Here is a 25196-nt window from a genome sequence, read left to right as displayed (position 1 = left end):
ACTGTCTCTTTTTAAACAAATATTGGATATAGTGCTTCATGTCCTAAAATAGGGTCTCCTGAAAGAGGAATCATCAGGCTAACAAAAGGTTGTTAGTGCTGTTTCTCAAAATTCAATTGGGGCACCAAGCCAGTTTAATGCTTTTATTTCACTGTTGCCCTGTATCCCGTTAAATTCAGGATTGCCATTACTATAGAAGACCACAGGATTCATTCTTTCTCTGCAAGGCCTCAGGACTTGCCAGGCTTTGTTCAAACGTGTCTTGGCTTGCCTAAAGTTTTGCTTTAGCTTGTGTAGCTCTAACAGCAGCTTTTCTAGAGACCATGGCCATTATTGCTTCATTTGTTTTCTTTGTTATAATAATGTGGTAAAACTGTATTTTTTTATATAGACAATACTTATTCTGCACTAAATGAAACATTCATGACCCCGGGATAATGATACATTGTATGGGGAAAGCAAGGCTGATATGATAGCAGAGGCCTTGAGAATGGGGACATGGGAGGTGCAAGCAGGCAAGAGCTGACAGAGACATTCATTTGCACTGGAGACTCCCCCAGGGCTATAAACAACCCATCAAATGGGCTGTTAAAGAAGTGCACACCTGTAGCTGAGCAAAACAGCTTCAGGGGCAACAAGAAGACCAAAGAAGTTGTCTTTGCACTGGAGTCTCATTGAGAGCTGGATCTCTCACCAGCTGTCCAGGGCATTGATCTAGTAAAGCTGTTAAACCTATGCTTAACTTGAAAGAGCACTAATGGAACTCAAAGCTTGAAGCAAACAGGACTTAAGCTGAAGGATAAAGTAGCTGTCTGGACTGAATGGGTTGTTTATATTAAAGTATTACTGCTCTGTGAAGCTGAGCAAAGCTTTCCAGTTTCCTCATGCTGAAGTTATATTACAAATACAAGAAGAATTACATTCTCAAAATGTATGTATATTTGTGAGCACAAACTTAAAAATACTTTCTTATTTGCTCAGAGAATGATGTGTCTTCAATGTTACGCTGTTTACTATATACCTACTCAAAATTTTATGGTGTTAGTCTAAATGTTTATGATTTAAAAATCACATGCTTAAAACATTAGTGACAAGGGCAAGCTAGTATCTTAGAGAAACTTGGTCTCAAACCAGCTTTTTTTCTTCCCTGAGGATTTGTTGATTTCTATAGTTTTGGGTTTTCTTCCTTGGAAAATGGGTTGTTCTCTCCCCCACCCTTATCAGTACAGCTGTGTAATGTCAGTAATGTGAATCACACTCTTACACCAGGCACGGCCCCACTGAAATACTGCTAAAGTAAGTATTTATGGGTGTGAATTGCATTGAAATGAGGTGAGAATCTGACTGATTTCAGTAGCTCTAATCTACTGAAAATTGGAGGGAAATCCTGGGCTGCAGTTTTCTAAGCCTTCATGTCAAGATAACCAGCATCGAGTGCTCAGAGTATTCAATTCAAAAATTCCTTTTTTTCAGCTGCTGAGAGTTGGCTTCAGAAGCACTAATGTCCTGTGATGACAAAAGAGACCACAGACCCATTAAACTGATTCACTGTTGGTTGTCTTAGCTGTAAATTCATAGAATCACAGAATAGTTTGGATTGAACCTTTAAAGGTCATCTACTCCAGTTCTCTCTGCTGTGAGCAGGCACATCTTCAAAAAGACCAGGCTCCTCAAAACTCTATGCAATCTGACCTTCAACACTTGCCGGGATGGGGTGTACACAACTTCTGTAGTCAACATGTTCCAGTGTTTCACCACCCTCATTGTAAAAAATTAATTCTTACAAGTATTCTAAACTATCTCTCCTTTAGTTTAATGCCATTACCATTTCTCTGACCACAACAGGTCCTGCTAAAAAGTTACTTCCATCTTTCTTATAAGCCCCTTTCGAGTGCTGAAAGTCCACAAATTCAGCTGTTACAGGACTGGAATTGTGGCGGGTGGGGGCGGAATTGGGCAGTATGACAGCCTTCGGGTCTTTTTCCCACGTGGGTGTGAATTATGCAGTACTTACCTTTGACCTCTCTCCTGTGATCCTCTACCAACAGGAGAAGACATCTTGCTCTTCTGCCATGCTGGATTATGTGACTTCAGGACACCAATCAGCAGTGGGCTGGCAATGATGAGAGGACTGGAGAATTCACCTCTCACAGGCCAAGGAGGAGTTCTGCATAGCCAACCAAGCAGAGAAAAGTAGATCAATTTTGTCTAGGCCAGATTAAAAACAGTCAGCCCTTATTAACTGTGTTTGGCTTTGACCACACTACTGCTTTTACTACCATTCTTCTCCCAATCTCAAAAATATCTGTTTCAACCTGTGGAAAGGAGACTAAAGCATGGGAAAGTCTAACCAGAAACAGAGCAGAACTTTTATTGCCACTGGCAAAATCCCATGGTCATCTAATGACCAGATCCGGGCAGGGAGCGGGGCCAGACGACCTCCCACAGTCCCATCAGAAGTACATCACTCTGTGATGCCCTGACAGCAGAACCTTCCTCTGTTGTACAACTGCAGATTGAAAGATCGTCTTCATCCAAAACCCACATGCTTACAGTTAAAATGAAGTGTTCTTTTTTTCCATTCAAAACAGTCCCAGACAGGACGTGATGGACACTGAGTGAAAGAGGAAACAACAGAAAGACATTGAACAGCTTTGTCCAATGTCATAGAATAGCCTGAAAGCAGAAATGGAAATAAAACATCATGTACAAATCAGAGTAAAGAAGGAAATGGGAGTTTTGAATCACTAAATCAAGGAAGATCGAGGAACATGACTGCTGAGGAGGGAAGGTTTCCAGAAATAGCATGCAGCATGTAACAATTATTCCCTAATGCTGCCTTCCAGGCATGTGTACAAAATCCCCTAAAAATCCCCATCTCCCCTGAGACAAGGGCTGTGTCCTCATGACTAATGGTGGCTTAAGACCTCAACATGCATTGCAGAACTCACTGACAGCCCTGGCTGAGGGGAAAACCCACCTGACTGCTCACCAAGCTGAAAGGGGAGAGATCAGCCCACATGTTGCTAATTTGAACGAATTTGTCTGCTGTCTGCTTAAGCCAGGATGCTCCACAGAGTTGATCTGGGGACCACATTCACCTCAGTAAACAGAGGAGGAGCTATGCCTGCTCCCTGTGACTCCTCTTCCAGCAGCTGCATTTCCATAACATCCAAGAGCCCCAGCAGCCTGCTCAAAGATACTTGTGCCCTCCACAGCCCTGGGGGAGCCCAGTGCCTCCCAGCACCAACCAGCCAACACAGGGCACCTGGATTTTAAGACAACATGCACTATGAGTGCTTCAAATCTACTGTGGCAGGCCTGCATCACTGGCTTCCCATGTCTCCATGGGCAGATGTGAAGATGTTCCCATGTGAAGATGTTTGGTGTTGCTGCTTCCCCAAGTACCTGTAATAAATATCTCATTTAACCTGATTTTTTTTTTTTTTTAAAGAAAGGTAATTGCCACAAAAGTTTTCCATCTCCAAACTTTGCCACTTCTGTGACAAAAATGAAAAAAAGTGCAAAATTAATGTCTTTTTGTAAAAAAAAATCAGCCAAAATAATGAAAAGAGAGCTGGAGCCCTTCCAAAGAAGGAGAGGAGACAGGAACTGTCATGCAGCTTCCCATGGTCTTGTGACTCAGAGGACTGCTGTCCCCATGATCTGAGAGGATGTTCTCTTCAACTGTTCTCCATGACCCTCTCACCTGCTTCAGTGAAAGAACATTTATTCTATAAACCTTTACAGAGAGAAATGTGTCAAAAACTTCAAAACAAAACCAAACAGCAATGTCCATGCAGGAAAACACAGCTACACCAGTTCTGCAAGAGGACGATGTTCTGCGACAGAACACAGCATTTCTCAGATTCTTAAGGGTGTAACTTGGGTTCTCCTGGTTCACCTATATCTTAAGGAAGAGAGCAAGGATGCCTGGAACTTCATCAGTGTGATAAAATTGTCCTCCTTGGATTTGTAAGAACCCATAAAGGAAACCTTTCAGAGGTTTGTGGTGGGAGGTCTTGTATCTTGCTTGTTGTTTTTGTTTTTTTTTTGTTTTTTTTTTTTTGTTTTTTTTTTTTTGTTTTTTTTTTTTTTTTTTCTTAATGTAAGTTCAGCTTTATGAATGCCTTTTGCTCATCAGCTACTTAATTTTGAAGGAGCTGTAGGCAGCACAAATTGCAAAAGGCTCTTTCTGTTGACTTCTCCCACCTCAGCTCCAGGTATGTTATTGGAGGATGCAGACAGTTTTTCAGGACGGGTGTAACATTGATGCTCCTGGAAAAAGTTGCAAAAGATGCTCTGCCCTTTGGGTCATTATCACTGCTGTGTCCCCATTAGGCTCTGTGCACTGCTCAGCAAGCTGGGGCACTTTGGGCCAGCTGCATCCCTGCAGGGAGGACCCAGCTTATTCAGAATGCAGGAGAGGCACCTCTGGGAAACTCTGGCTCAGCATGTGGGCCCAAGCCCATGGTTACACCCTTTGGAGCTGTTTAGCTCCAAGCTAAGGAGCCCACGTCAGGGCTTGGGTCTGCCTTAGCAGCCTGTTATGATGGAGCAAGGGAAGGTCATCTTGTACCAAAGCCTCACAAATGAAGTGCAGCATAGCAGACATGGGCCTTGGAAATACTTCCTGAGTACTTTTTTCCTCATGTGAACTCCAGCTCAGGGGTGCATCCTGCATAAACAAGAAACTCCACTCCCTCCTCCAGGGATGACACTATGGATCAATGTCCTTTGGGTCAGTGCATCCCTGCCATGGGCAACCCAGGGCTTATCGACCCAGATCGTGGTGGCTCACTTCCATCTGCAGGTTTAGGGAGATGAAATGTGGCACTCACTGCACTGAAAAATGCCCCAAGATCAAATCCACCAGCACTCACCTGCACCCCAGCAACTTCTGGTGGGAAACCATCTGGTGGAAGCCTCTGTCTGCCCCCAACAGCTTTCACTGATAAACTGCATCCAGGCAAGTCACCTGAAAATGAGCATAGGCGTCAAACGACATCTCTGTTTTCTGGTGTGTTATCAGCAGCTGCAAATCATGAGGTTTTCATGGTCATCAGAGAGTAAGAGTGAGGATTTCTGTAGTGACCTGTAGGCTCCACGTGCAGCTCATGCACTTGATGAAATCTAGCTCTTGCTGGAGTGAAGTCTTTTGCAGCTGCATCAGGCAAAGTTGCATCCAGAGCAAACCCTATTTCAGACTTCTTTGTTCATCTAGAGACAAATCAAAAATCAGAAGGTAAGATATTGGCCCCAGGGAATTCAAATACTTCAATAGGACAAGGCATCATGGAAAAAATCTGTTTGCAAAAGAGGGACAAGGAACCATGTATTGATGGAAGAAGTAAGTTTGACCACCATATATTTGTTAGATATAATTTAGCTCAATCGCTTTATTTTCTGTGGTTCATTTTATTACAAATTAACCATTACCAGAAAAAGATTGACATCAACCCTCAGCAACAGAGATTTTATAAAGCATTTATAGGAGAGCAATACATACAGACTTCATCTCTATTAAAAACATTTCCTTTGGATTCTCCTTTAAACAAAAAAGAAAATAAAATATTTATTCTCCCAGTAGCATCAAATTAAACCAGAGGAACCAAACCTAAGCAAAGTCCCAAACCTTTTGTACCCTGTGCTGTGCTCATCTGCACGTGTGTGTTCCTGTGGGTGTATTTTTAGATCTGGCTAAGGCATCCCATGGCATCAAGGCAATTTGGGATGTGAGGGATTCCTGGGTGCCGAGTTCTGGAAACATGTTTATTCATAGGGAGGTATTTCTCGCCTTGGCATCTGAGCACAGTGAGGACTCCTTGTCTTCCATGGGGGAAGCCCAAGCAGGAGCCAGGGCTGGATCTGAGTGCTCATGACAATCACGTAGGCAAGGGCTGTGTGGCTGGAGAGTACAAGCAACTGTGTCTGTAAGAAGAAATGGTATTTTCCTCAGTTCTTTAAATGGAGATGAGATCCTCTCTAAAAGGAGATGAAAGCAAAGGACAAACTCCATGGCATGCTGCAGGTTTGGTTGGTGAATTTCTCCCTAAGGCTCTGCATAGGAGACAAATTATTTCCTCTAAAAAGGGGCAATTTCTCAGCCACAGGAATGGCAGCAGAGTAGGAACCTGCCTACTGATCGGCTGAGGTCCCTAATCTGCTCAAAAGTTCATGTGCTAATGTCCCCATCTCTCCTACAGGAGCAGAGCTGCTTGGTTCCCCAATCACTGCCTACCCCTTAAAACAGATCCACTTTTTCATTCACAGTGTCAGAGCTTATTAGACAAATTAAAATTAAACCTGAAGAGCAGCATTTCGTCTGCTTCATGTGTCCCTCCACAAGGAGAAACTTCAGGCAGTTCAAAAGAGATATTAGAAATGTCAAATGCCTAAAAACAACATGCAGTTGGACTCCTCTCCTCTCCTCTCCTCTCCTCTCCTCTCCTCTCCTCTCCTCTCCTCTCCTCTCCTCTCCTCTCCTCTCCTCTCCTCTCCTCTCCTCTCCTCTCCTCTCCTCTCCTCTCCTCTCCTCTCCTCTCCTCTCCTCTCCTCTCCTCTCCTCTCCTCTCCTCTCCTCTCCTCTCCTCTCCTCTCCTCTCCTCTCCTCTCCTCTCCTCTCCTCTCCTCTCCTCTCCTCTCCTCTCCTCTCCTCTCCTCTCCTTCTCACACAATTTTTATGACCTCATGGTTTTGTTGGCACGAAGTGTACTGTCTTCCCTGTGGAGTTTGGCACAGATACACATAGCTTCTCAGAAAATTCGTGTATCTCATGAGGGGCTGCTTTTCCTCACATGCTAGTTACTTGTTTTTCTCCTTCATTTCTTTACTTCAAATGCAAAAGAAGGTATTTAAAAAAAAAAAAAAAAAAAAAAAAAAAAAAGGCAGTAAAAGGATGTTGATGAGAGCAGAGTGTGTCCTCTCAGCAAGGTTTTCCCCCTGGAACACGAAAATGCTTCTTCTGTGCTGTAGGATGCACCTGTACCCCCAGTGTCACCCCTAGGAAGGTCTTCTCTGGCCGAAGAGGGCGGACAGAGATGCCCCTCCTGGTCCCAGGCACCCACGAGAGCAGCCCTGGGGATGGCCCTGCCTGGGACACAGAGCTGGCTGCTCTGCCCTGAGCCCTGGCTGCAGCAGGGACCACAGAGAGCATGGGCCTGTTGGCAAAACACATGTAATTGTGCCCTTCCCAGTGAATTCACAGTGATTTCCAGGGAATGGACAAAGAGGGGAGTGAGAGGAAACAGGCACATCCATCTCTGGTTTCCTCTCCTGCTTTGTCCACACAGTAAATTTTGGAGGTTAAAGCTACAAAATGAGCATCACCCTGTCTGACCCCAGCCCTTGGCAAAGCAGCAGCACACCCTCCCACAATGATTGCCCACAGGAGAAAGGTGTTTATGTGCATTTCTGGTTCAGGCAATTAATTTGCAGCCACGATAATGAATCTGAGACCTCTTTGCCTGATTTCTCCCTCACTGCCAGGCGCTGGGCTGTCTGGGCAGAGTCCCTAGTAAGTAATTTCCCTGCATATCTCCTCAGGCCAATAGGAAACTCCATGAGTCACTTTCCTCCCTTTTAACAGCAGTAAGCGACAACTGGGAATCAGAAACTTCCTGTGAAAACAAAGGCATAAAGCCTTGCCTTGACAAGTCTAAATCACGAGGAAATCTTTGCCAATCCTCCAGCTAAGGTTGCCGTGCCTCTCCTCCCACTGCTGCGCTCTGTGAGCAGCAGCCCCTCGGCAGTGCTGGAGCTGTGGGAAGCCCTGTCCCTCCCCACAGAGTCATGTAATCATTAAGGTTGGAAAAGACCACCAGGATCATCAAGTCTAACAGTTAACCCAGCACTGCCAAGTCCACCACTTAACCATGTCCAACAGCACCAACATGCTTGTTAAATATTTCCATGGACAGTGTTTCATTCCATCACTTTCTTCAGCAGCCCACCCGTTCTGTGAAGGAATTTTTTACTAATATCTAATCTAAACCTCCCCTCATACAGCTTGAGGCCTTTCCTTCTTATTATTACTTTTTTACCTGAGAGAAGAGACTGACTCCTACTTGACTCCTACCCTCCTTTCAGGCAATTGTGGAAAGTGAGAAGGTCCTCCTGAGCTTCCTTTCCTCCAGGATAAATACTCTCACCTTTCTCAGACACTCCTCATCAGACTTGTTCTCCAGACCCTTCCCCAGTTCACTTTCCATTCTCTGGACACGCTCCAGCCCCTCAATGTCTTTCTTGCAGGGAGGGGCCCAGAACTGACCACAGGATTTGAGGTGTGGCCTCAGCAGTGCCCAGTACAGGGGGATCGTCCCTGCCCTGGTCCTGCTGGCCACACCATGGCTGATCCAGGCCAGGATGTCATTTGCCTTCTTGGCCACCTGGGCACATCTGGATCACGTTCAGCTGCTGCTGACCAGCTTCCTAGGGCCTTTTCCAATGGGCACCTTTCCAGCCATGCATCAATGCTGCATCCATAGCCATAAAGGGTGCCAGGGGATGTTGCTGGAACAGAAAAGTGAGTTCTCAGGGCTAATTTGTTTGTAAGTTCATTGACATTTATTGGCCAGGACCAACCAGTACACGGCCAACAGGTCTTGGGACATGTCCAGGAATTTATATGGGCCAGACCTCATTCTTTCTGGACAGTGGTTGCCCCAGGGGACTGGCCTTGGCAAAGGGACCCTTGTATCCCTGTTGTCATATGTGGGAGGCAGAAGGCTTCCCAGCATTATCACAGCTCACGAAATCCATGCAGAAGTGGCAGCACAGAAGGTCTCTGGATGTTTTCACATCTGAAAGGAGCACACTACTGTCAAGTTAAACTGAACCTGGGGTGGGTTTTGAGAATCATGATTTGAGGCTGAACCTCCAAAAATGGAGACTGATACTCCTAGGTCACTTAGGAATCTGGTGTGTGCTCTTAACTAATGCAGGAGAAAGTGTACTAGAGGAGAGGGAGATCTTGCTTATCCATGACAGTATAAACTGCTTTTGTTGTCAAGTCTTGGGCAACATTGCCCAACGCAGCAAGCAAAAGGTCATTCTTTCCTTATCAAACAGAAAACTCTTTAGAATGAAGAGCTCAAATAAAGATTTGTTCCAAGGATCTGAGCTAATGTCTGAAAACATGGCCTCAGCCCCCCCCAGGTTCTCAGGAAAATCACTTTGCCTTGCTACACACACTGTTTTATTTGGACTCACTCTCTGTGAGAATATTCTCCTCCCACTCTAACTTATTACAGCAAAATAATTTAAGACTAACTCATGGAATCAAAAATTAATCCCATGCTGAGTGGTATTATGATTACTGGAGCAAGCAGTAATTCCTGCCCAGCATCCTTGTCCGTGTACAGATCAAAGCCAGCATTAAAGCCAAACACATCCCCAGCTAAGAAAGGCAGCCCCACTACTGCTGTTCCCAGCTGAGCAAAAAGGCTGAGCTCCCTCTGCTCCCACCCCTGTTGGATCATCTTTGGAGTTTACATGCCCTGGAACCGGGATGCAGATAAACTTCAACAGCTGTAGGTTACTGTAGGGCTGAATGAAGACCATGAATGAGGCTGAACGGGAACAGACAGGTGAGCAGAAACTCCAGCTGAGGGGAGCAAAACTTCAGCATTCAGCTTCCCACAGGAGCACTGTGAAGGCTGTTTTCCTGGCTCCCTCTCTTTCCCAGGGACACATGAAGCCTGAAGTCATGCTCACAAACAGCTGACCATCAGACACTGCATGGAGCTGAGTTCCCAGGCAGGCCAGCCTGTGAAAGGCACTATCAAAGAGGAGGCTTTCCATCAGAGCAGCTTTGTTCTGTGTGCTGCACATCGCAGGGAGCCGCTGGGCGCAGCTCTGATGGCAGCGGCCAGTCTGGCTCATCCCTTTGCTGGGAGTGCTCTAATCTGCCCAGTCCCTGGCTGACTCCAGTAGTGACCTGAGAAAAAGGCTCCAAGCCATCAGAGGAAGCCTGTGGTGGTGAGTGGCCTTGGGTTTAACAATCCCAAGTTTGTTCTTGTGGCCACTGGTTTCCTGCCTGGGTTCCAGCAGGCTGTGCCTGGGCAGATGAAGCTGGTCCCATACAGAAAACCCATATGACAGGTGATGTCTTTTGATCCTTGTAAGCCTGAAGGCATGAAGTAGACTTATCAGGGCACATACCAGCTTTTTCACTTCCTGACATCCCCTGCATGAAGGACATTGCTTTGCTTTTGGGATCCACAGCAGTTTGCATTTCACTGACAGTTATGGGACAGAGCATCTGACTGAACAGGACACCTGTTGATTCCCAGGACACCTCCTTGCTGTCCCTGTGACCTTGCAGAGGATTAAGCTGTATTGTCACAGAAACCAACTGGATTTCTTCATCACCCCTAGTACTGGTGAGCTGGGAAATCAAGGCCACGTGCCTTCAAAGATGACTTTTGTCCAAGTGACTGTTCCACACCTTTGTCCAAGTGACAAGTTGCACACTACCCACAGGTCCTCTAGGTGAACATAATGCACAGATAATACTGTCTCAAACCCACATGGCAGTGAGGGCAATGGGCTAAGGACTGTACTATGTGAGCCAATGTCTTTTTTAAGCCTTTGGGTATAGTTAGAACTGCTATTTTGATCACCTTTTTGACTTGTGTTAATGGTCACAGGAAAGGAGTTTCCCAGCTGAGTTACATGTCATGGTGAGGGGGAAAGTTTCTTTTATTTTTCATTTGTTTTACAGCCAATAGACAAAGACCAAACCAACATTTCTGGACTCCTTAGGTTTTTTTGTGTTTGTATACATGCAGTGCAATCAGCAGAACTTTGAGGTGGGACTCTCACACCACATCTGTTCATCCCAGCCCAGTCTGCCCCTTGCAAGTTTTTATTGCCTGTAATGGGAACACAAGCTTTCACTCTAAAATACTAGGAAAATACAGAAAAAAAGCCCTGCCTCTGTTCCTGACCCTGTGTGATCAGGTCTTCTGTAAACTTCAAGCAGGCCTGGGAACAGTCTCACCAGCTCCTGCTCCAACAGCCACAGCAGCATTTTTTTATGTCCCTGTTGTGGCAGCTGAGGGGGAAAAACATTGGTTGGATTCCACCAGCCTGAGAAGATTAATTATTTGCCTGGGTTTCCAACCAGACTCCTCTACCCTGGGTAAAACCTTGGCATTAATGTTAAAAATTCTTCTGACTGTTCTCCATTTTAACTAGCTAGTGGAAATCTCCCTGGCCTGCACCAGAGGGAAAAAAAAAAAAGTAGTCCTTGAGATTAAAGTGGGCTCTAATTCACATTTCTGCTTGCCACATTCAAAGCAGCATGTTGGTAAAGCAAGTGTCCTGTTTGATGGAGATGGAAGGACATAATCCATCAGCTGTTAAACGTGAGTGCTGTGTCCTGAGTGATCCTATGTCAGTGTAGCTAAAGGCAAGGGAGAGCACTGGGTGAATTTGCCAGTGTACCCACAATGGCAATTTTAGGCTTCTTATGGGGGAAAAAAATATTGCCTAAAATCTTACTGTTAATATATCTACAGGATAAATAAAACATCCAGGTTCTGCTACTAAATAAATAAGAAAATACAAAACTGTGTAGCTCAAGGAAAAGTGTCATATTTCTCGTTTGCATTCTCTAAGGTGTCAGAGAAAATGTATTGCTTTTGTCAAAGGAGGTGACTTGTGAGGCACTCTTCCCCCACAAATTTAGAGAAAAACCAATCTGGAAATGGAAACCTCCAGACCAAGATTTAAGCAGAAAGCTACAGCCACCTAAACAACTTTGCTGACCTGAATTGCAATTTGCTACATGCCCCTAGTCCTGTGCTTTTGCACCACAAGCCCTCATAACCCTGATGCAGAATCACACAAATTGATAAGGTCCCATGAAACCACTGAGTCCAGCCAAAGGGAGCCTGGGCCCTGCCTCCCCCACATGTTAAATGTAGTTGTGTAAAAAAAAATCCTCAAAATAGTAAAACCTCAGTATAATCCACACTGATACCTTTTTGTGCCTTGTCAGCGCACATACACTCAAGGACCGCTTGTCCAGAAATATTTTCCTTTGACAGAATTGGAAACTGAAGCTGCACACAAGCTGTTCTGAATTTGAGCATAAGGCTGGGCTCAGACCACAGCAGACTCCTTTACCTAGGATGCCACCAGGAATCTGGAAAAAACCCTTTCCCATCTCCTCAAACACAGGCAAAAGAACAGTGGCCTAAAGTGGAATAAAGGAAGGCAAACTCACAAAGGGAAATGACCCAACACTGGGATGAGCAGAGGTGAGGGAGGGATGAAGGACTAAGCCATAGGTCATGCTTGTTTCTGGGAGCCATAGATGAAGCAGCAGCCTCCTGAGATACCTGCAGGGAGCCAAGCACTGTTGCCCTGAGCAGACTCCCTAGGGACACCCAAACATCTACTGCAGAACTGTGACATTTCAGGTTAAATCACCACTTCCCACCAACTCCTGCACAAGCCTACCTCTGCATTCCTCTTTGCAAAAGGAACTTTTGCAGGAAGTCTGGCATCAGCAAAGAGACATCCATCCTATGATCACAAACACCAGGAGCCAGAAAGGGCTGGCCTTTCAGTCACATGGGGCCCAACCATCCCACCAGGTGGCAGGCAGAGCTCAGGGAGTGCCGCTCTTCCCTGCCGGCACATCGGGAGATGCGGTCTGTTCTGTTTCAAAAAGAAACAGTAACATCAACTCACATTACCTCATTGCCCAAGGAAGTGCAGAGTTGAAGTTGCCAGCTTACCTGTTCCCCTTACCTCTTCACTGTCATCCCATTAAGACTTTATTTTGCAACAAATGTTAATACTCAGTCACATTCCTAGCATTCCTTCACCACCAAGAATCACTTCCAGGGCTAATGCCTGCAAACTGAAGGAGGGTGCACTTGGATTAGATACAAGAAAGAAGATTGTACAAGGAGACACTGGCACTGGTTGCCCAGAGAGATGGTGGTTGCCCCATCCTTGGGGCAGGTTGGATTCAAGGCCAGGTTGGATGGGGCTCTCAGCAACCTGGTCTAGTGGAAGGTGTCCCTGCCCACGGCAGGGAGCTTTGGAACCAGATGGCCTTTAAAAGGTCCCTTCTAACCCAAACCATTGTAAGATTCTATGACTTCATTTCACTTACGACTCCAGTGAGCTTATTAACAACATGGCCCAAAAAGTCATTTTTTTAAGCAGCAACAGTTTATTCTTGGGAAGAACATTAGGACTTTATTTTTTTTTCCTCTTACATATATTCAATTTGAATAAAAATAATTTAAAAATTTTTAATTTCTTTTTTATATTACATGAAAATAACTTGAAACAAGAACTGTAAATTTTGGAAGCGAGAAACATAGACAAAACTGTTATTTAGCTGCTGAGATGTAGTTCTTGGATTTTTTTTCCCAAAAAACCCCGTCAAATAAAGAAACAATCACAATTGTCATTCCAGTGGAGAAACTTAATCCATCTATAAAATATCTTTAGGTTTGAGAATGGTATATAGTTACACTAGAAAGTATTCATAATATAGTGTGTGAGTTCTAATATACCACCTAAAATATATAACTTCTCAGACTTTACAAGGTCAAATACTTTAGACCATATTCCAGTGGAAAAACACTACAAATCTCTTACAATCCTTTTAAAGTTCTTGTTCAATTAACTTTTATTTCCTTTTGAGGAATTCTAATATAATTCCAAGCAACAAAATATTGCATACAAACTAGCTTGCAGAACTTTATTCACACTAAATTGGACAACCACTGTTTAAAAGGAAGAAGCACCTTTAGTAACAGTGACAAAAAATCACTGTTAGTGTAGCTGATGAAGAAGCAGATTTTGTGCACAAATTGGTAAAATTTTCATGACCATAAATCTGATAAAAATGACTGTATATTCAGATCAAGAAATTCAGCTATTTGGAATAAAAAATATGGGACAGGATTACAGTGTTACCAGACAAAGAGTCTAATAATTAGTCCAGTTTATATTATCTGATAAAGACTTCCAATAAAACATTTCTTCTTCTTGTTCTTTTTTTGTTTGTTTTTAAAATACATGCAACCTACTGCAATTTCCCTGGCTTATCTTGCCTCGTTTTTAGTTTTTTCAGTTGAATGTGAATATAGTTCGTCTTTTCATTAACTTCTAGGGTAATGAACACCATTCAGCATCACCTGAATGCGTCATAATTTTAAAAAGCCCAAAAAAGCGAAGAAAAAAAAAGCAATTAGCACGACAAGGTTTCACTTTAGAACACAAATCTGCAGAAATATGTACAGTAAAAATGAGATGGACTCTGTGTAGGTAGTTATTTGCATTGAGTACCAAATCAAATTTAATGTAACTGTGTCAGTCGTGGCTCTAATGGCGCGATGGAAAACCACTCTTCACCAACTACAAGGAAAAAAGATTATTAATATGATTGTCAAAACTGTTCTCTATAACAGCCTAACCTCAGGGGTCAGTTCTCTTCCAAAGAAATGCTTGAAACACTGGCTGGTGCTGCAGCCGGACAAACAACCCGATGCCATCTAAGGCGACAATGTCAAACCTTTAAAAAATAAACATTTTGCTTCAGTGTATTTTAGCTGGGGAGGGGGGAGGCGGGTGTGTGTTTTGTTTTGTTCTTGGCTTTTTTATTTTTGTAACTGTCTGCTGTTTCCAGCACCATCTCAGAGGCTGGAACGTTTCATTCCTTCCTCTGCCAGTTGTGTCCTTTTCCACTTGGCAGATGCTGACCACCACACCCGCCGCTCCTCGGCGCGCAGCAGCCACCGGGACCACCTTCTTGTTTTCCTTGTCTGTTATCTGTGTCATCAGTGGAATTTACAGCCCTGGAATGTGATTTCTGAATCAATATGCATTTTCTTTTCCTAAGGAATGCCTTGTTTTGCAACCACAGCTGTGTAAAAATACCCTAATTATAGCTAATGAGGGGGTGGTGGCCCTTGAGACAAATCAGTGACGCAATGTTGAAAACCAGGGAGGCATTTTCACCAGACTGCAATATTTTTAAGATCAGGCAAAATTTTGGACCTAAACTATGCCAATTGTCTTCCTTTTTAAATTAAGAATTACTTTTAGTTTTACCAAGAAATACTCTACTGGTATGAACTATGGAATTTTTGAAATTATGAAGCACATTTATGTTTTACTTCTCATCTCTAAATATATTACTCATTTGTTTAATTCATTCAGAATTCTACCATACTGTCAACCAACTACAGTAATCCAGAAATGTTTTCTGCTTATGGAAGGGGCTTAATCACTAAGCCACACCTCCCTGCAAAGCTTCAGTATTTCTGATTGGTAAAAAGCATTTCTCATTGAAGTAATACTGAAGTGGAGCCCTAGCCTTCCTCCATATATACGACTGTCAAGTTAATTAACTTTTCAGGACAAATGCTGATCACATTCAATGGTGAGCCACACCGTTGTGTTCAAGACAGCTCCAGCGGTAGCTCTGGTGGCACAACTGTGTATCTTGGGTCAAGCTTAGGCGTGAAATCCTTGAAGTTCTTAGATGCTTCAGTACCAAACACATCTAAAACTTTCCTGTTCATGAGAGCAAACCTGAAAAAGAAAAGACAAGAAAGCATGAATGCATGACTCACCCATGAAAAAATAAAATTATTTCAGGCCATGAAAGTTCACTAAAATCTCTGACATATCGGCTTCAGCCTGCACTGTTTAGAGATTGAAAGTTTTCCACCACAAGCAATAAAGACTTTAAAAAAAATGCATTTGAAAAATGTGGCTGTTTGTGTAAGTGTACTTCAAATAATGCAACCTATGAAAAAGGGGAAGATTCCCCTTCTACTTTTAATTCCGCAAAAAAAAGGTCCAACCAAAATATACCACTGTTCTCTCTCACTCCAGCAAAACAAATTGTGGCCCTGCCTGCCCAAGTCTGGATGTCAATTTTATGGGTGTTACAATCTACTTCCATTTTGTTGTTCTTCACAACTATAGAATGAAAAGTGCATGAAATGTCAAAAGAAATTGCCTTTATGGAGAGAGTATCAAAATTATTATTAGAGGGATTTCCTTCAGCTAAAATAAATGAGAAGAACAGAATTTCTATTCCTTCCTCTTTTATAACTAAGACAAGCTTATGATTAGGACAAAATGAAAAAATGCAGCCAAAATTGGACACCTGCACTGACATCATTCCCTGTATCATGTTTGTATCGCCTCAGAGGTTGCCTGAGGACTGCCTCCAGGCATCTCCAGGAAAGCTTCCCACCAAATCTTGCAATGTATTCAATCACCTCATGCATGTACTGTGCCACAGGGAGTGTAGGTTCAACATGCTCCAGGGACTGGCCTCTGATTTCACTTCTATTTTTAGAGCCAAGAGAGTTTGTTGTCATGAGAAACATTATCTTTTATAACCTCATTCATAAACGGATCAAGATTTGGATGCCTTGTTCCTGCCACACACTGCACCAGTATCACAGTGTACACTTCATTAAGCTGTAATTTTTTAAGTCAGTTACAGCAAGATCTATTTTCAAAAGAAAGTTTTTTAGACTCCTGCAGCAAATAGAAAAAACATCCAGTATGTTATTACAATGTGTATTTATGATTATGATCAGTGAAAACTTTTCATTAGCTTTCCAAGAAAAAAAAACTTCCTTTCCCAACTGAAACACTTAAAAAAGAAGTACTGAAGCTTTCAAGTATTCTTAGGAGATATTCTGACATTTCTCGTAATGCTTTTAAATCCACAGTAATACCATGTTGTCAATCACTGTACCAACTAAGTGATTTCTTCAACATGTATAGTTGTTCACTAGATTCTTCATGTTCCAGTGGAATCTGAAAGCACCCTCCCCAAGTGAACTAAAAAAGCTTCAAGTAAAATACTCATCTCCTAAATAGTCTTCACTAGAGTTAAGTCTGGTCCTGTCATTACACTAAACCCAGCAATGCCACTTCAGCAGCAAAGAACTTCAAGAGCAATGGAAACCGTTTGAAAAGCAAAGTAAATCCACAGGAAATTAGCCCTCATGTACTTCTAGGGCTCTGCTGTTGGCAGTGAATGACACAGAAATCTGAGTGTGATCAATGACAGGCTTAGACAAGCCATAACACACCCCTGAGTACATACCTGCCCTTCGTTAGTCGTAAAAGAAATTTCCAGTATGAAGGTCTCAGGTTCTGAACTTCCATGACAGCCTGCAAGGAGAGGATTCTGTCAGAGCCAGCTGACAGTGTCAACCAAAAGCTTCACCTGCTACATTAGGTTGCCAAAATTAGCAAAAGGATTGTTATGGAACTAATTTTTACTGCTCTCTGCTGAATTCAATGCTCTGTATGACCACCACCAGCACAGACTGATATTCCCAGAATACAGTATTTTACCAGTGGTGACAATTAGCTTACACCTCATTGCAGAGAAAGCAACAACAATCATTATTTGTACGTACATGACTTTGCATTGGTGGATGCTGAATTTACCTCCTCCTGAATCCCCTATACATTCTGCGTTTTGTGATCTACCATTTCTTGTAGTCATATTTGTATTCCGTGTTACATTATCTTAAATAATGTCATATAGCCAAAATCCATGTCTTCTCTCTATTCCATTACTTTTCTGGTCACTTAGAAATATAATATAGTGAATAACAAACACTTCAGCATAGATCCCTTTTCTAATTTCTCCTTCCTTCTTCCTGCTAAATCTAACAAGTTGTTTCTGGTCTTAGATTTGTTTTCCAATTTGTTATTAAGTAACCAAAAAGCCCTTCTTTTCTCATATAACTTTTTGTCTGTTAGTCTCACACAATTGTCTCTGACAGCAGTATTTTGGAGATGTTCAGGCACACCCGAAGCACTAAAATATCAATTCACTTCGATATTAGACTTAGAGATATTCCCAAGCACATGGGAAAAACGAGGAGGAGGAGTGTCTCTTAAATGTCCTGTTAAGCACAAGACTGCAGAAGATTGCTTTAGGGTCATTTTATATTCTCTTTATTGAGGGGTACAAGAAATATGCATCGCTATGGAGGTCCAGAGGACATGCAGTCCATGCCGGGATGTTTCAGCAGAAGGTCTAGGAATAGTGAGATGTAGTAGAATAGTAGAGCTATTTGGATAGCACTGAAAAATTGATTTTCTAGCTGATGTAGACAATAAAAGGACTGAAAGTAAACGCATGCCGCTAACTTGAGAAGTGCAAAAGATGGTAGCTACATCTTATGTCAAATGTAACACTTCAGGGTTTTTACTATTTTTTTTCAGATTTTTTCAATTAGGAAATATTAATTCAAGTCAGTTGACAGTGGAAACTTTCAGTCGATTTAAAAAAAAAAAGCATAAAATACTGTATTACATTGTTTGCCTTCTTGAGAAGCTGTCCTTTCACATGCATATGGAAGTTTATAAATTATTGTTCATCTTCTGGGTGAGTGCATTTTAAGATCCCTTCCAAAGAATTCAATGCTTTGTATAATGTATTCAGCTATAAGCACAGGAGAAATTGAGTCCTAGAAATGACCTTCCCACAGTGACACTCAGAATCAGGATGCAGGAGCAAGATGCTGTGAATCACTACATCTCAACATCTTTTCTACAGAACTATCTCCCTGTGCTCCTCTTTTCATCCAACATTTGATTTAAAGAACTTCGTGTTCTGTTAAGGAACATACTTACTGCCTGAAAGCATATTGATGTAGAAATGGCATAGATGATGCTGTCTGCATGAGGAAAATAGGGAACCTTCCCTGCTTCAATGCCTTTGAAGTACAAAGTCTGTAAAAATAAACAAAAAATGTTGAATGCAACAAAATCAAAGTATCTTTTTACTTTTTATTTTACCTTTTTAAAAAAACATGTTTGTATATGCCCCCAAATGTGATGCTGATTAAGACAGATTATAAAAGTTGGACAAGATCAATCTAATAATAGGCTATTAATGCACAGAACAGGACTAGCAACAGCTTGGGTGTTACAGAACATAAAGATAAAAAGGGAAAAGTTTGCTCTGTTAAATTCTTCTTTTTAAAAAAGCAAAAGAACAATGCAATAACTATTCTGCCAAAGTGAATATTCACTGTTCTTAAACAGCTTGAAATCACATACTTTACTTTCTGAGAAAACATGTACAGTTTATTTTCCTGAGCACAGCCTGACCTTGTAAAGCAGCACACGCCTCTTTGGTCAGTTACCCTTGGCTTGCGTAAGATGATAAAAGTAGTAAAAAAAAAAAAAAAAAAAAGAACACACAATGCTTTTCTTATTTCACTATAGCCATGATGTCTTAAAGTCCAGAGAAAACCACAGGTAATAGAAGATAATACTGTTTTTTTACAACTGGTGTTTGAAAAGTCAATATGGATAACTCAGATTTGCTGTTATATGACCAATACGTGAACTGACTTCAGAGCTTGGTCTGGGTAACCAGGAGGAGGAACAGAGAGTATCTTCCCTTAGTATGTTTAATTTTACATGTAAGAAGAAAAAGTTCCTTCTTTTTATGTTCTTTAAAATTAATTCTGCTCTGTAATAGAGGTGGATAAATATCACTGGAGAACAAGGCCCTCAAGGTCTGCAGGAGAAATATGTGTTTCAGGTATGATGCAAAGTGAGAGAACATTATTAGCTCATTCCAGTGGTGGTGTTGGGGAATTAACCATGACTAAGTCTCAGTTTTCTGGAAAAAATCACAGTCAGAAATCAAATGCTGGTTACAGAAGTATAATCAACATACCTAAACTCTGTAACTATTTTTTTTCCTGGGCTCCTAATTTTAACAAGTTCAGAGAAAGAACTCAAGCCTGAAGATTAGTAATTAGAGCAAAGTTTGTTCCAAACCTGGGAATTCAATCAGCTGTAGTACACTAACAAACAACTTCAGCTAGAGACTAAAACTTAAGCTATTTTGAGTTATCTTAGACTGTTGAATGCCAAAATTAGGGAACAAAGGCAGGAAGTTAAACTGTAGCTTTTGGCAATAAATCTGCAATTAAGGACTAGGTCTGATTTATGTTTCTGGCAGAATAGGTATTCTTGGAACTTTCTGATTTAAAAAATCTGCAAAAACTACAAAGCAAAGAGTTATCAGGAGATTAAAAAAATCATGGAGAATATACATGAAGACCAGCAGACAAAGGACATTCAAAATGAGTCAAAGAAGAGAAAGCAAGAAAGAAATGAGACCTCTTGGCACACATGTACTGAAACACCATCACCATACAACTTTGTATTTTACTGGAATTGCCAGACAAAACCCCTGAAGTTAATTTTCTTTTTTTCTGTCTTGAAAAAATTGATGAAATGAAGACCTCTTTTAGGAGGGTATATAACTTACCTCTACTAATTTAGACACCAGATACATAGAGATAGTTGTACTTTTGTAAAACATCATAGAAATTCCTGCTAGACACCCTGTAACAATTAGAAAAGCATTGTTAGGTTGTGATTTGCATTGTTAAGGTCACTGTTCTGTGTCAGCCCAACAAACACTGCACAGAACTATTTATTTCTGTTGCTACAGACAGCACAGTTCAGTGATGTTCTTTTGCTGCCCATCCAAATATGGTTTGTATCACTAAAAAGAGAAAGTTTCAAAATGCTGAAACAAATCTGTACTTCAGTCCTCAGGAGCACAGTATCAAATTTCTCTGTTCTCTGTGGGATGAGAGACCTCTGAGGTTCCAGCACGTGACAGATGCACATTAGGGAAGGGCCTCATCACCACACGAATTCCATGGCAAAAGGGTCTTTCTTTGGACCCACTGGAGCCAAATGTTTATTCTGTCACATATGGAAGAGTCAGTATTTTCATCTCACATCTGTACAGCTGCAAATTAAAGGACAAGTTTATATTTGTGCGCACAGTAATATACTGTCCTTGGAGTTGACCAGAAACGCCACATTTAAAATTACAATTTTAATTGCAACTCTTTCTTTGACACTACTTGAAACATCACTGTCACTTTGACACAACCTTGATGTACATAGGAATAGGAACAAAGTCCTATTTTAATCACAGAAATCTGAAAAGGGAATGGAAGGACAGACAAGAGGACTTATAGAGTCCCAACACACACAACACAAACTTTCCATGGACTCACCAGCTACAAGTGCATGAAGCTCATCATCCAGGTTTCGGACCCAGCGCAGGAAGCAACTTGTACCCTGCAGGTGAACAGAATGCAGGCATAGCTCTACTTATTTCTTATAACACAAAGACTGGAGGTATTCACGAAGAAAAGAATATAAAACTCCTCACATTTATAAGCTAGTAATATAGCACAGAGTATGAATTGAAAGTGGAGATCACAGAATCATAAAATGGTTTGTTTTGGAAGGGACCTTGAAGATGACTTTGTTCCATCTCCCCTGCCATGGGCAGGAACACCTTCCACTAGACCAGGTTACTCAGAGCCCCATCCAGCCTGCCCTTAAACACTTTCAGGGATAATGCATTCTTCTACCTGGTAAGATTGTTACAATAGAAGGAAATTTAATTGATAAGTGAGGAGGCAAACTTTCCCATTGTAAGAATCTTGCAAGGGAAATGTAAAATCACATTGCAATTTCTTAAGAGCTGTAGAAACTTTCATTATTGAGACACGTTATGTCTGATTAGGTAATCTTTACCACATCAAGAAACACTAAATTACATTAACAAAAACACAAGAAATCAACACAACAAAGAACAAGCTTTTTAAAAGCAGTGGTGATACTAAAGTCCACAGAGTTGGACATAGTACCCATAACATTTCAGTGTCTTAAATTTACAATTTACTGCTGCCGTTTCTTTCAAATTTGGAGAGCAGATTAATCTAATTTGAATTCTGATCCAATACCAAAGCTAATCTTGAATTCATGTCATCCTCATTTGCTGTATCTGCCTAGACTCTTTCCCAAGATAAAGGTTTTTTTCAACTACATACCAAACCTCCAGAGATTTTTTCATGTGTCCGATAAATTCTGGAACTAGGAAAACACATTAATCTAAAAAAAGTAGAACTACATATTCCCTTGGATCCAAAATGCACCACGATTTTTTTTTTTTCCTTTTTTTCTTTTTTTTTTTTTTCTTTTTTTTTTTTCTTTTCTCTTTTTTTTTCTTTTTTTTCTTTTTTTTCTTTTTTTTCTTTTTTTTCCCCATGGTCAAATTTTTTTGACTGACTAGAATCTTTGCTGCCCTACATGCCTATTTAGACTGGAAGAAAAATATAATGCAACCCAAATTTGTGTAAGTTTTGAAATGCAAACAATAACATACCATAGATCATAGAATTGGAGGATTGTTTAGCCGGGAAAGGACATTTAAGATCAAGTCCAACTGTTAACCTAGCATCCACCAAGTCCACCACTAAACCACACCGCCAAGTGCCACATCCACACACCTTTTTGAACACTTCCAGAGATGGTAATTCCACCACTTCCCTGGGCATCCTGTTCCAGTGCTTGACAATCCTTTCAGTGAAGGAAGATTTCCTACTATTGAATCTAAACCTCCCATGAGCAACTTGAGGCCAATTCCCCTTGTACTGTCCCTTGCTGCTTGGGTGAAGAGACTGACTCGCACTTGGCTGCACCCTCCTTTCAAGCAGTTGTAGATAAGGACTCCTCTGAGCCTCCTTTTCTCCAGGCCAAACATCCTCAGCTTTCCTCATCAGCACTGTGCTCCAGACCCTTCCCCTTGTTGCCCTTCTCTGGGCACACTCCAGCACCTCAATGTCTTTCTTGTAGTGAGGGGCCCCAAACTGAACACAGGATTTGAGGTGTGGCCTCAGCAGTACTGACCACATACTTAAAAAATAACAAATAAAGGTTAGAATATGTCACCCTCAAAATGAGTGTCCATTGGGCTGAATTGCGGCTCTCAATTGGAGCTTTTAAACACATCAAAATCTTTTTAGCTTTTGCAATTTAAATGCTTTTCTTCTCTAAAGGCTTTTTTCTTAAAGTTTAAGCAAAAATTTAATTTTCAAGCAAACTCTGAACAGCTCATTTGCACTTTGCCATCAAAAATTTTAGACCCTGAAACGTAGAAATTCTTGTCTCTCAATTTAATTACTAATCAAGTGAAATGCTGCTTTGCTTACGTGTAAGACCTCCTTTTGTATTTTTCAGTAAATAATATTTACCTTGAAAAATACAGCATGACCTTGAATTTGCAGAGCAAGTAAAATGGCTGTTGAAAAATGTCATATGATTAAGAACAAAAGTGTAAAAGACACTTCAGCACTGCACTGTGCAATATATTCTGCATTAGGGTGTGTGCTTTGCTACATTCTCTTTTGGCATAAATAAACATAATTTCATTATTTCCAACAATACTGAATGAATGCCTATCAGTTCACAATCTGTTATCTTATAATGGGGTAGAAAGAATAGACTTCCAAGCAGTAAGTGCAATGTGCCCTCTGCTACATGCTGTATGTTCTGCAGTCTCCTTCTATTTAGTGTCAAGTAAGAATTCCAGATATGTGAGCCAACAAAATATACACATGGCTTCTCTCTGGCAACACAGATGCTACTGCAGTCACTACTTCTGCCTGCACTAAAATGCTTTTGTGTAGCAGCAAATCCCTCTGAAATCTGAATTCACTTTCTCTGAAGTACTCTCTATCTCCTGATCTTGAAAACAAGCTGCAAAATCCATCTGTGGTTTATTTAGAAATTACAGAAAAAACACACAGAATACAAGAATAGCCTTCTGTTTACAATTTGATGCAATAGTATAAAATTTGTCAGTGACATGCTGTAGGAAACAGTACCAGTACTACTAAGCAGCTTGACTTTTTAGCTCTTTGTGGTATTCTGAAAAGTGAAATAAAAAACATAGCATTTCTGTATACTATAAACTTACTTTGTATATACTGACAAAAGATCCCAGAAAAGCTCCAAGCTGGAAATTTTCCTTGTTGTAGAAGAGGGAAAATAGCCGTGATGGTTGTGTAAGCAGATGCCGGAAGGTGGAAGGAATCCGAAGGCAACACTGGATCAGGTAACCAATGCTAAACATCCTAATGAAGCCCTAGAGAAAAGAAAGAGAGATTTTGTGGTAAGAAACCACAAATTCTGAAAAAGGAAAAGCAAAAGCTTCTACAGAAGGTTTTCTTTTTGACACTGAATAGTTTAAAACCCACTCTGAAGATAATATGTAAAATGCATAAATGTATCCTATCCTCACCTTCAAACTCAAGACTTTTCTTTTTCCCAGTTACCCTGTACAATAACAAAGGCAGTAAAATCACAGGCAATTGACCCTTCTTTAATTTCTATGAATTTCTGAAAGGTCTCAAGAGAGAGCCTTCCCTTCTACTCCAAAGTTCTGTCCTTTGAAATAGTCTTGATGATTTCATTTCCAGGTTACTGACCAACTTTTAACCACAAACGAGTTTATAGAGGAAAGCAATGCAGTGGAGAAAAAAGAGCACTTCTATACTCAAATGTCTGGAGAAAACAGTAAGGTGGAAAAAGTCCACAAAAAATAAATTTCAGAAATTGTGAGAATTAGAAGTTAACCCTGGTGGCTTGGCACATGCTCACAGACTTTGCCTCAGCCAAACACGAGGTTCCGGGATGCCTGCAGCAAGGGAAAGGGATAAACTGGAAGGGACTTCATGTGCAGAGCTACTGAGAAAAGATAAAATGGGTTCCAAAGAATTTGTTTACTATTCCACCCTGGATAAAGATCTGTTTGGTTTTTTGTTTGTTTGTTTGTTTGTTTGTTTTTGACATGACACAAAACCACGCTCACTTTTTTTTCCCAAATTATTCTCCCCAGTTTCTTCTAACTTTCTCCAATGTTTCCTACCATTATTCTTACCCTAAGGTGAACCTTTTTTAATAATTCTGAATAAATTTTACCCAGGTTTTGTTTGAAAGATGCTTTATGTGAAAACTATTTCTGCACTTACCTGCAAACAAGGCAGATACCTCATTCAATTACAGGACAAGGACACAATTCCAGTGACAAGGAAATCTGGCAGAGAGTTTGACTGAGCAACCCTTCAGACTCAGAAACTCAAACCATTTCTGTCTCCTAAAGAACTTTATAATGCATCATAAAGCTCATAAAATTTTATTGTGGTTAAACATCCAGTAATAAACTCTTCCTGAAACAATTACTCTTCCTGCTACTCAAGAAGTGGTTTATGAGAATCAAATGGAAGAAAATAAGTCATCCAATCAAAGTCATCAAGCCATCCAACAGCATTTTTTTGATTGAA

The 25196-nt window shown here is 41.3% G+C and overlaps 1 protein-coding gene across 1 annotated transcript in view; it reads right to left on the bottom strand.

The window, feature by feature from the left end:
* Positions 1-13169: 13169 nt before the first annotated feature.
* Positions 13170-25196, bottom strand: part of TMEM135 (transmembrane protein 135) — a 161539-nt gene continuing 149512 nt past the window's right edge. The window contains exons 10-15 of the mRNA XM_066341303.1: positions 23831-23998; positions 21078-21141; positions 20312-20388; positions 18655-18753; positions 17108-17175; positions 13170-15567 (exon numbers count right to left, since the gene is read on the bottom strand). Of these exons, the coding sequence (XP_066197400.1) occupies positions 15435-15567; positions 17108-17175; positions 18655-18753; positions 20312-20388; positions 21078-21141; positions 23831-23998 (609 nt within the window). The 3' untranslated portion in view covers positions 13170-15434. The remainder of the gene's footprint in view (positions 15568-17107; positions 17176-18654; positions 18754-20311; positions 20389-21077; positions 21142-23830; positions 23999-25196) is intronic.

Source organism: Sylvia atricapilla, chromosome 2 (assembly GCF_009819655.1).
Source record: "Sylvia atricapilla isolate bSylAtr1 chromosome 2, bSylAtr1.pri, whole genome shotgun sequence".
NCBI lineage: Eukaryota > Metazoa > Chordata > Aves > Passeriformes > Sylviidae > Sylvia > Sylvia atricapilla.
The sequence above is the reverse complement of the archived record's forward strand: the minus strand, read 5'-3'. Positions and strand labels throughout refer to the sequence as shown.